This window comes from Polypterus senegalus, chromosome 2 (assembly GCF_016835505.1).
Source record: "Polypterus senegalus isolate Bchr_013 chromosome 2, ASM1683550v1, whole genome shotgun sequence".
Classification (NCBI taxonomy): Eukaryota; Metazoa; Chordata; class Cladistia; order Polypteriformes; family Polypteridae; genus Polypterus; species Polypterus senegalus.
Window position 1 is genome coordinate 106,302,347 of NC_053155.1, and position 13,091 is coordinate 106,315,437.

The 13,091-nt window shown below is 39.4% G+C and overlaps 1 protein-coding gene across 1 annotated transcript in view; it reads right to left on the reverse strand.

The window, feature by feature from the left end:
• LOC120523230 (ubiquitin carboxyl-terminal hydrolase 35-like) overlaps positions 1–13,091 on the reverse strand; it is a 75,931-nt gene that overhangs the window by 23,022 nt on the left and 39,818 nt on the right. Inside the window, exons 6-7 of the mRNA XM_039744323.1 lie at positions 484–642; positions 27–226 (exon numbers count right to left, since the gene is read on the reverse strand). Coding sequence (XP_039600257.1) covers positions 27–226; positions 484–642 — 359 coding nt within the window. The remainder of the gene's footprint in view (positions 1–26; positions 227–483; positions 643–13,091) is intronic.

Below are 13,091 nucleotides of genomic sequence, written 5' to 3' on the forward strand. Positions count from 1 at the left end.
GAGAAAAGATCGCTTTCTTTACTTACTCAGAAGCCATATACAGAGCTTGAATAATGCTATTCATATAACAGGTGTTGCCCAAGTTGACCAGGCCAGTTTTGCCAGTGTCAGATCTGGTGGTAATCTGGGTGTAACACACAGGCTCTGGTAGTTCTGTCTGCACAGACGTCCATGTGTTTTGACTAAGAAGTTGCTTAATTCGATTTTCATGTGGAGATGGAAAATCCTGAAAGACATTCAATGCATTCTGTCAGCCAGCTGAAGCAATGGAAGTGTTTTAACACTGATAAATATAAATTATTCCTAGAAATGGAGCGAACTGGCACACACCAATACCCATTCATAACAAAAATCATATACAGTTAGCAAAGATTTATTTCAATGGTGTCCCTACATTGTTAAACTATAGCTATTTGTTCCCAAAACATTGTGCAATATTATTTTGTGTTTTTTCTCTGTTAGTATAAATGAAATGTGACTGACCTTCAGTGCTTCCAGCACAGGTTCATACAGGTCTGGAAAACCTGAAAACCTGAATATGAGGCAATGTATCAGCTCACTGATTTCTGCAAGGCAGGCCCTCCCTGAGTCCGAGTCTTCTTGACTGAGTGAAGATATCAGCTGAGGAATCTGATGGAGCAACTTTGAGGAAACAAAAAAACAGTATGAAGCAGCATCAAGAGTCAAGTATGTGTGTCGTGAATGTGATATGGTACAAAGTTTAGTAGTTTTACATGGCTAACTTTACCACTTTATATGTGTGTAAGTAACACAGCGAAATCGGCACCATTAAATAAACACGTGAAAGTGTATAAATAAAAAGAATGTTTTCAAACTGTGTATGCACTTTAAAATGTTTATTTAAAACTATAGGTGTTAATTTAAATTTGCTGTGTAAATACAGTATATAGTGCCAGGGGTTCCAGGACAGCGCATACTTGACACAGGGCAAAGATCGGGTACACTAACAGCCTCCAGAAAAGAAACCACACTGGCACCATAGGAGAGGTCCTTCATATATCAGAAATGTAATGGGCCGCTGGAAAGGCAGTAACCCTTGTTCGTATGCCAAAATACCCAGAAGGGCAACAGGCAGGTGCACATATATGCCATATTTGGGAAAGAAAAGTTGGCTAGGGGAGGTGCAAGCTATGTTCTTGAGCTTGTGAGATTGCAGGTGACCCAACAGTTGCCAGGGATGTCTAACCCTCATCCCAAAAGGGAGACTGAGGTTGGGGAGGAAATGCCTTGGGTGACATAATACCCCCTAGCTGCACTAGGGTACATGGGTTCAGGAAAGAATGTAAGGTTTTTAATTTGTTCCTTTTGATTTGGCATGATGTACGCTGTTTTGTAAATTCCTACTTTAAAAGACTGTAGGCTTAGACACTGAAACGATATAAGTTTGCAGGCTGAAAACCTTTTCAAGGCACTGCATCTATACAGAGTATATATACTGCAACCACAAGGGGAGCAACTGAGCCCCAAACCACAGACACAGCAATACCCAACTTAGTTCTAGGGTCAAATCACCTTCTCTACAAGAACACCAGCAAAAATACACCATTCACAATCCTCCTTCCTCCTCCAAGAGGACATTGCCCACAGCCTTTAAGTGAGGAAGCGGGATCTCTTTTAAACTAGACCTGGGAACTGCTTCTAGTATCAGGCTCAAGTTGTCTGGAGCACTTGCAGGTCTTTTTGCAGGGCAGTCCTCCCTCTGGCAGTCCCCGTAGACCCCGACAGGACTGCGTTTCTAGTTCAATTCTCATGCCACCCAGTGAGTGTCCAGATTGGGTTTAGCCACTACAACCTATCATTTGGAGGAATGAACTGTTCCTGGCATGCCTGTTCACCCGGTCCTTCCTCTATAGCCTGTGGCCAGGTATGTATCATTCCTTTACTCCAGCCAGGATGTCTGTCCTTCCTTTCTGGCACCTACAATACACACACACACACACACTCACATACGAGGGGGGACCCAAAAATAACGAGAATTTTTTTTTTTAATTGTATATTTCTCTGAATATTTACAAAACTTAATCACCCTCAAAATATTGTCCCTGAGACACAATACCATTGTTCAAAAGTGTTAGCCTTCAGTGCCTCTGATCTCTACATCCTGAAAATGCTTTCCTTTAAGGTCCCTCTTCATTCTTAAAAATTAGAAGAAATGGCAGGGTGCAAGGTTCGTTGGATGGACCATTGTCATTCCGTTTTTTGTGAGAAACTGCCACACACTCAGTGCTGTGTGGGCGGCAGTGTTGTCATGTTGCAGAAGCCACTCGCCTGATCGCCACAATTCAGGTCATTTTCTCCGCGATGCATCACAGAATCGCTTGAGCACTTTAAGGTAAAAACCCTTGCCTGGCTCAAAGCTTCTTCTTTGAAAGCCTCTCGAAGCATTGTGACAGCCTCTGCTGCTGATTTCACCAAAAGGAAACAGAATGTGATGCAAACACGTTATTCTTTCAAGTCTGCCATCACAAAATTGATGAAGACTGTAACAGAGGCTCAAGAAAAAAAATTACACTAACCTTACAGACCTTTCCCCACGGACTCTGCTTTGGAACTCTCAACATTTTCTGAAATGTGAAAACTTGAGTAATAGTTTGTGTACAAAAGTTCTCCATTTGTTTTAGCCCTCTAACCATCAGTACAGCTTTTGCAGTGAAGTATTGTAATTTGCCAAACACACAATCGTGTTAGGTGTAAGTTAACCTCACAAGGTCTGGGTGGAACATTACTTGACAGGTTACCTTCAAGAAGAACGCAAGTCAAACCTTAGATCATAGCAAAACAAAGATCATACTTGGTCAGTTTTCCACACATTCGGTAATGCCATTAATATCATTAAAATCCCAATTGATGGCCACTGACATGCTGTAAGTATGCAAGTCATGTGGCACAACTCCCAGACACTATGGACTAAGCCACTCCACTTCGTCCCAACTATATAAAAAGTTTCAGCAGACTTGCAGGACAAATGACCGTCCAAGACATTATCCCAGAATGACAGCTCCAAAGCAGGACTGACATGTCCAAATGCTCCAGCTAAAAGTTCATTTCACTTGCTGAAACTGCCTGCATCAGTGACATGAGAATGAGGGCAGGCTCCATGCAGCTGGCCTTAGCGTAAGGCAACCTGTCAGTGGCCCTCTGCTCACACCTCCTAGACATCAGAACTTAGGGTGTGATTATGTCAGGCCACGCACAGCTACTGTGGTCTCAGATGTCCCAAGGAATGCTGGTGTGTGCATGCTGCCTTGACCCGTCTTATCTCATGACATTAACCCCAGAGAGAACTTTGGGGTGCCCTGGATTACACATCTAGAGCCATGACAATGGCCAGGAAATTCCTTATGCACTTCAGCAGGAATGGAATAATATCCTATTATAATACTCAACATTCCAAGATACTGCTACTTTTACAAATCATGTGACATGCCTTTCATAGTAAGTGCCATCACAGAGTACTTTACAGAGAAAACAACATGGCAACCAAAGGGAAAGCATTTGCTTCAGTATCTGACACTAACTGTAGATGGTATACTATTAATGTTATTAGTGATTAATGTTCATCTAACACAGAACACTTCAGAAAATTGTCACTGGACATTTGTAATTCAAAGTGGTTACGAAATCAAAGTTTACCTTATACTGTGGTTATCACCTTTTTGATGCATTGGTTAAATCAGTGGTTCTCAAACATTCGTATTTCGTGCCCCCTTTTCTACCTGGAATAATTCTGCGCCCCCTGCATAATATAAGATAGATGAGAATAACCCATGATACAACTAACAAAGGTATGATACTTGTGTGGTGTCGCGGTATCCTATCATTTTTACTTTCATAAGATTTGCATGTGTTCAGCTGAACACATTTCGATGAAATATTTGCAATTTTTTTTTTTTAAAAGTGCTTTAATAACTGTTAAAATGCCTTGTGTGGTTTTTAGTAGTAATTCTAATCCCAAAAACAAATAATAAATTATTTATCCTTATTTAATTATTTTTGTATGTAAAGAAACGATTAAATATGTTTTAATTTTAAAAAATCTCGTAAATTAGGACACCGATGAAGTCAATCTGCGCGAGACGAATGTATTTTTGTCCAATAAATATTATACCGCTGTTAGTTGTATCATGAAAATAACCCAATACGCAGTAGATTATTTAACTCAATTTGACAATATTGGCTACGCTGCCAATGTGGTGCAGTCGTGCCACATTATCACCTGGGGACTCATGTATAAATGGTGCGTACGCACAGAAATGTTGCGTAAGAACTTTTCCACATTCAAATCGCGATGTATAAAACCTACACTTGGCATAAAGCCATGCACTTTTCCACGGTATCTCATGCCTTGTCATTCGCAAGTTCTCCACTCGGTTTTGCAGACTGGCGGCACCCAGCGTCAAAGCAGTGCTACTGTTCCTGTGTGATTACTCCTTATTTTCATGACGCGGCTTTATAAATACACCGAAACTAACTGCATATTGTTTATTAGTGTAATGCATCTGATTGTAATTAACTTGTAACAATATAATGGTCCAGGGAACAGCCATAGTATTCCAAATAATATAATTGCTTTAGCGTTGTTACTCTCACTGCACCTTCTTCTTCTTCTTCTTCTTTCAGCTCCTCCTGTTAGGAGTTGCCACAGCGGATCATCTTTTCCATATTACTCTCACTGCACCACTCAGAGTATTTATATCACTGTATCTGAGTGTGAATCACAGCAGCAGCTGATCGGAAAGAGAATTATCAGTATACAGCTTCAAGGACACGCTGTCTCAGCCACGGCAAAACATTTTAAAGCCTTTCCTGTACGGACCTCGCGGTTCAGAAACAGTTTAATCCCAAGAACTATAAATTCAGTCAATCAATTGCACCTTATAGAACTGTTTGTACTTATAAGTACAATCACCCCACTGTAAACTTGCACTACAGTTATAATATCGCACAACCTGAGCCACTTTATAAAGCGCGTATTTACATATGATGACGATATCATTTTTAAGGTGAAATGCAGCAAAATATGTTTATTAAATTATACAGATAAAACTTTAACTTCATTTAAATAATCTATATTCTTCACTGGGAGTTTCGTTAAGGATAGAATAATTAAACATGTACTACGAAGATATTTCAATGTTCTTTAACGTTTTGAAGAATCGGCGCTAAGCTTACAGATGGCTTAACGTCTATTACAGAGCTGATTGTGTGAAAAGCACTGACTGCAGTGACGGCTACGCCAATATATATTGAATATAAAACAGAAAGAGAAAATAACAACACAGAAAAAACACAGCAACAAATTTCGGCAAAAGTGAAATGCTTGTGTCATGAGCACGAGGCGGCTAGTGTCTGCAGCGAACGTGGCCATCCACCGTGCATAAGCTACCTTACTGACATTGGCAGGCAAAGGAGCCACCGATTCTTCCTCTGCCCAGTGCCACCACAAGCCTAGAGCCGCCCCTGAGTACTGCTGCAATAAATTATTTCATCGAAGTGAAACCATGTTTAATAACGTGCTTTAACTCCTATCATCATGAAAATGATATCACGTATACATCTCAGTATTTTAGTTATTCAGAGAGCTGTAATATCACGAATGTAATGGACTCTGTGTCCAGTTGGAGGAAGAGAGCCGGTTTAAGAAGCAAGTAGTGATTCACACACATAGAGCACATAGAAAATCAAATACAAAACAAAGCATTTAACGTGCTACTTTAATTACGATGTGATTTGAGAAACTGGTTAATTAAACGATTTTAAGATGAAGTTTATGATGTTCTACTAAATGACAAAATAAACTACGTGATTAAAGTGGAAATGTCGAGATTGAAGTTGACATTTCGTGCTTTTTCCCCACCGTGTGCCTTTTTTCTCTGTACCCTAATAAACTTTCATATGACACTCAGACAGTGGGCTTACAACTCGGCTTTTCATGGCGACTTTGATATGTGACTTCTTTTTTATTTCCGGCACTGTGCGATTTTGTGGATGTGAGCTTTCAAGTTTCTCCAACACGCTATGTCACTCGATCAACTTCCTTTTGTTGATTATACCACGGTTTATTTGAACAAATAGTATGTTTTTCCTTTGCCTCCACTTGGTATTCACTGAAATTCTTATATTTTCCCCCGTGCTTTTCCCATTGTCTTTTCACAGAAGGCTGCGCTTAACGGCGATTAATATTATTTTGCATATTCAAAGAGGCGTAATTCTGGGAGGAGTTGGTGCGTTACATAATGCGCGTGCACGAGCGTTAGTTTTCACGCTGATCGGGATTTATGTAGCGGAAGAACGTGGAAGTTGGAGTACGCACAGATTCCTGCATCTGGATTTTTCTGTGCGTAAGCACATTTCGCTTTTGTGCTTACGCCATGTTATAGTGCGAGTTCTACGCACGGCGTTATACATGAGGCCCCTGATCTACTGTTACCCGAATGTTCACGACAGATACCGATACGTCTCGAACTTTCTGGATTGAAAATACGCGACTATAAAAGCAGCAGCAGTGCCGCTCATCATAGAAACAAACTTCAAATAGAAAAGGAGCTCAGAGTGTCTCTCGAATATCAAACCAAACCTGGACAGGCTGTGTACTTTAAAGCAGGCACATATATTAGTTATTAGATCTATGCCTTAGAAATGTTTTATTTTAATTTTAGTTATAATGCATTCGTTGTGATTGTATGCTTGCAAATTTAAATTTGAAATAAAAATGTAAAAAATAAATTTTGATGTCTTGTTCATTTATTCGACACTCCCTTTGGGGGCGCACCCCACAGTTTGAGAGCCGCTGGGTTAAATTGCCCATCTGATGCGTAAATAAGGTTTCAGAGATTTTTGTTTCATTTAGATGTATTTTCTTCTACAAAGAGTATTAATTTTGTATATATCTAAATTGTTACCTTTAGTATACAATTTCTAAGCTCTCAGTTGCCTTTGCTGGCCTTGGTCTAGTCCACATAGTAATATTACTGTATATGTGCTAAAAATTTGCAAACTGTCCATTATATGATTAAGTCTAATATATGTAGCAGGCCTGCAAATTAGGCAGATTTTAATGACATGATTTGTTATTATTTTTTTGTACTCATCAACCCCTCCCTAATCTCTACTTCTTGCAAGAAATGCAATGTCATCTCTACATGTTCATATACCTTTTGCTTTCTCTGTGTTATTGTATTGACTTGGTGTCCCAAAGCATAAGGTACTATAAGTGAAGATGGTGCCATCCATCTATAATACATAACTGAAAATGATGTAGATTAAATATTGCCAATATGCTCAACTGTATTATTATAATATAACTGTGATTGATTATAATATACAATTACATTTGAAGATATTTTTAATGATTTAAAATGTATATTTATCTGTATGTTTTGGCAGTGATTAGAAATACAGTGTCACAGCTACTAGGAAGTGAACTGGATTTCAAACCAAGTTAGCACATTTCCTCGTCTGTTGTCTGTTCTTTATTTTTTTCTGGGTCCCCAACATGTTTCTTTAGGCAAATGAGAATCTCTCAACAGAAACAAAAAGTGTGTGTGTGGGTGTGCGTCTGTGTCCAATGGGGCAAGATTCTGTCTGTGCATCCAGTTTTGACAGGCCAGACTTCAGGTCCATGTATTTAAAATGAGGGTTCAGAAAACAATTAGAAGAAAGATGTACCTGTATTATCGGTTTTACTTTGTACATTAACCTGGAGATCTACCACAGATACTGTGATAGTTGCACACTACTTTGCTTATCTTCTGAGTGTGGCTATGAAGTAAATATCTTAAGGCTCCATGAGCTGAAATGCATTAAAACTATATAGTCATGTATAGGAGGGAAGTAACACAAAGAGTGCAAGTGTTGGTCCTGATTTTACATTATGGATGATGATTTTTACAACACATATACATCATGTTGTGAATGCTGTGGATATCCATCCATCCATTATCCAACCTAATATATCCTAACTACAGGGTCACGGGGGTCTGCTGGAGCCAGTCCCAGCCAACACAGGGCACAAGGCAGGAAACAAACCCCAGGCAGGGCGCCAGCCCACCGCAGGGCACAAACACACACACCAAGCACACACTAGGATCACCAATTCACCTAATCTGCATGTCTTTAGACAGTGGGAGGAAACCGGAGCACCACGAGGAAACCCACGCAGTGACAAATGTCAGGGATATGCAGAATTTTTTTTTTCTTCTTGCTATTTTTATTTCTGGTTATGGCCAAGTGGAGTCTGAGACTGGCAAGGATAAAATCAAACAGGTTTGACTTTCTTGTTAGCTAGAGGTGCAGCTGTGTATGCAGGAAAGCTGACAATCACATGAACCAATGAATGTTCATCTGGAAGTACAATGCATAGAATGTAGTATCAAGGTAAGGAGCACACGAGTTTTGAACTTCGCAAGTAGAAGAGAAGCTCATCTGTCTGATGTCTCATGTTTTATGGACCAGAGAGAATAGAAAAGAGAAAAAGGGACAGAGACTGCAGCTCAGCGTAGCACAGTTAGTAACCCTTTGCACTACAACACTTGTACAGCGCTGGCTATGTCTGTCAGCACCGTTGTGCACCTCACAAACAGATGAGAAGCTTGTCTGACTGATGTTTTGTATTTTACATAAAATAGCAATGGAAAAATAAAATTAAAGGCCTAATATAGCTACTGAACTTGCTGCAGCTGTTAACCCTTCTTATAGTACTCTGTCTGGCAGCACACTATTGGCTGTCACAAAAAGGGGCGAACACAACTATGCTGGAAGATCGGTGCTCGGTCAGTAAATGTGACTTGGGCTGTGATTTTTAGTGGTGTAATTTGACATGGTGCAGTGACGAGATCAGCGACTGCAACTGGCAAATCTGACATACTCCATGACAAATGGAGTCGCATAACGTGACAGCGACTTTAGGCAAAACACTACAATTCAAAATACCTTTTTAATTCTATGATTGGCTCCTCTCTTAAACCCCAAGCCTTACTTGGTCTTGGAATTCTATACAATTATGATTATTCCCGAATCACAGTCAGGGTGATGGTAACCATTTGCTTTCGCAGCGTTAATCCCAAATAACAGGACAGTATTCTGCTGCCATCTAGTTGATAAAATAACATCATGCTGCAAAGAAATCAGGAAAATTTCTGTATTTTGCCACTATAAGATAACTTATCAATATTTATGAATGGGCCGGAGCCTCTAACTAAAACACAGTAGAGAAGCTGTAAAGCCAACTTTAGAACAATCTGAAACTGAACCGTTAGTTGAACCAAGTGATAGTAACGAGAATGTGAACTGATCATGAGGCGTTGACATGGATGCAAACGGTACTCTACAGCTGAAATGTCATGATATGCCTGGTGAATTCAGTCATGCGACACTGCAGTGTGATGCAATAGATGTGTGAGGCAAAAACACAAAATGATTGTGATCAAGTGGAATGACAACAGAGATGTCGGCCTCCTAGTCATTGTTTAAAATGCAGCAACTGTCAATTTACTTTTTGGGGGAAATGTGGAAGTCACAAAACCTTGCACTGTGATAGAGTACAATAACACAAGGGCCTCATCGATCATGCAGATCTCATAAGATTTGCATGTGTTCAGCTAAACACATTTCGATGAAATATTTGCAATTTATTTACATGAAGACATTTCCACTTTCAATGCCCATGCTTATATTGCTCAAAATGTTTATTACATATGTATTTTTTAACAAAAACTATATAGTAGGATAAACGTGGAGATTATAGTTTATTATAAGTTGTTTATAACATAAATATACGAGTTACTAAATATAGGTAACAAAACTGTAATTCTGTGATCAAATAAACTTCCGCAAACACATCATCAGTCTCATCAGACAAAGACTCCGGTATAATTTTTTGACTCACAATTTTCAGCAACAGGCTCGGTGTTACACTGAGCAGTTTGTCACAGTCCCATGTGTTTTACCTTTGACCTAGATGCCTCCTTGGCAGAATATTAAACAGCCAATTTCCGCTCATAATAGCCCATCTAATTGGGACCACAGCCCATGAGGATTTATATGTCTGCAATTAGCCCCTGCTCTTTCTGTGCCTGAAAAGCCTGACCCTTAATAGAGCTTGCTATATTTTATGCTAAAAGGAATATTGGCTTTTACAATGAGTGGTAAAACAGCGAATAATGAGTCACCAGGGAGGTCTTTCTTGTCAAATTTAGAACAGACAGACAGACATTTGGAAATCTACAATCCTTTCTGCGGACTGCTGCAGAAATATACTGTCAAAATATTTTAAAGATTGAAATCCATATGCCACTTAATTTATAAGGCCTTTGTGAAAATATCATCTTGTAATTGAATAGAGTTTACCAAAAACTATTATAAGTTGAGAAATGCTTTAAGAGATTAGTAAGTGCTTATATAAACCATTGATCCTTATTTTTTGAAAATCACTGGACTTGAGGGAAATTCCTAAGGACCTGAAACTAGCAAATGCTATCTCATTATATAATGAAAATCGGGCTGATTCAAGTACCTATATGCCAGTAAGCTTAAGTAGCATTATGGGTAATTTGGTGAAAGCAGTTAATAAGGGAAATATCATGCATCACATCTCAGCGTATTATGAAAAGTAAGCATAAGTTCACTTAGGGAGATTGTGTTTCACTAATATGCCGGAACTAATATGTGAGAAAACAACAAAAGCATTTCACCTCACCAGAGAAATGCATATATTTATTTGGAATTTCAGAAAGCTTTTCTTAAGGTACCATAAGTTCGCTGATGACACTGCTATCGTGGGCTACATCAAGAGTGGGCAGGAGGCGGAGTATAGGAACCTAATCAAGGACTTTGTTAAATGATAGATAGATAGATAGATACTTTATTAATCCCCAAGGGGAAATTCACATACTCCAGCAGCAGCATACTGATAAAAAACAATATTAAATTAAAGAGTGATAACAATGAAGGTATAACAGACAATAATTTTATATAAAGTTAACGTTTACCCCCCTTGGGTGGAATTGAAGAGTCGCATAGTGTGAGGGAGGAACGATCTTCTCAGTCTGTCAGTGGAGGAGGACAGTGACAGCAGTCTGTCGCTGAATCTGCTCCTCTGTCTGGAGATGATCCTGTTCAGTGGATGCAGTGGATTCTCCATAACTGACAGGAGCCTGCTCAGTGCCCGTCACTCTGCCACGGATGTCAAACTGTCCAGCTCAGATGGTACAGACCTATAAATACCTGGGAGTGCAGCTGGATGATAAATTGGACTGGACTGCCAATACTGATGCTCTGTGCAAGAAAGGACAGAGCCGACTATACTTTCTTAGAATGCTGGCATCCTTCAACATCTGCAGTAAGATGCAGCAGATGTTCTATCAGACAGTTGTGGTGAGCGCCTTCTCCTACGTGGTGGTGTGCTGGGGGGGGGCAGCATAAAGAAGAAGGACGCCTCGTGCCTGGACAAACTGGTGAGGAAGGCAGGCTCTATTGTAGGCACGGAGCTAGACAGTTTGACGTCCGTGGTGGAGCGATGGGCGCTGAGCAGGCTCCTGTCAATCATGGAGAATCAACTGCATCCACTGAACAGTATCATCTCCAGACAGAGGTGCAGCTTCAGCCACAGACTGCTGTCATTGTCCTGCTCCACTGACAGACTGAGGAGATCGTTCCACCTCCACACTATGCGACTCTTCAATTCCACTCGGTGGGGTAAACGTTAACATTATACAAAGTTATTGTCTGTTTTACCTGCATTTTTATCACTCTTTAATTTAATATTGTTTTTTTATCAGTATGCTGCTGCTGGAGATAATAAAGTATCTATCTATCTATCTATCTATCTATCTATCTATCTATCTATCTATCTATCTATCTATCTATCTATCTATCTACTGTATCTATCTATCTATCTATCCATCCATATGAGACGTTAGTCATAAACAAAAAAATGGGAATTCAAGATGCACTGTTTAGATGGCCATACAATTATCTTCAACGAAGGAGGTAAAGAGTTAAAGTTGAGAGCAACCTTTTCAGAATGTTATAAGTGGTGTCCCTCTGGGATCGGTACTCTGTCGAGTACATAAAAACAGTCTGTATAAGAATATGAAAACCAAAGTGGTAACATCGGCAGATGATACCAAACTATTTGAAACTGCAAATAATCTAGAATCAGACAAATCATTACAAAGGAATCGAGACAGATTACAGGTACGGGTATATTTGTGAAAGATGAAATTTAATGTAAGTAAATCTAAGGTATTACACTTAGGTAGTAAAAAAAATTCTTATAAATAAATGATGGGATGTTTGAATCTTATACAACTAATGAGAAGGATCTAGCAGATGTAGTGAACATTACTAACAGCAGTACATCCAGACAGCAAACCATTAAGAAAGCTAACAGGAAGTTATGTTATACAACATAGTGCAATGTGTAGAACATAATCGAGGGAAATTATACTTAAGCTATATAATGCATTAGTGGGGCATCCTCTGGAGTACCGTGGACATTTTTGTTCTTCAGGCTACAAAAAAGCCCAAGCAACATTTGACAAAGTCAGGAGGAAAGCAACAAGGCTGAATTTGGGACTGACAGATACGAATTATGAGCTGATGGAGTTGAACCTTTTCAGTTTAAGCAAATGGAGGTAAAGAGGTAGCGTGAAGTTTTTAAAATTATGGAAAGAGTTAATACTGTGTGTGCCGATTCTTACTTAAAATTAAGTGTGAACCCGGGTCTCCTAACTGCGAGGCAGCAGCGCTACCTCTGCGCAACCCCAAGAAAAAAATAAAGTCATGTATATTATGCAGTAAAATAATGTAAAAAAAAAAAATTGTTCATTTATTTCACAGGACGAAATTATATTTGGCAATCTAGTTAATCTGCATGTCTTTGACATGGGGCAGCAGCGTGGAGTAAATGCAAAAAAACACAAATTTCAATGGGCTACTTCATTGAAAATCAAACAAGGGCAGACCAGCTACTTCAAAAATTAGTAAGATAGTCGTTTTAAAATAAGTCTGTTAGTCTACAGGTGAAGCATAGTGGAAATGTCATTTGTTTCTTTTTTTCTGTTCGCTGT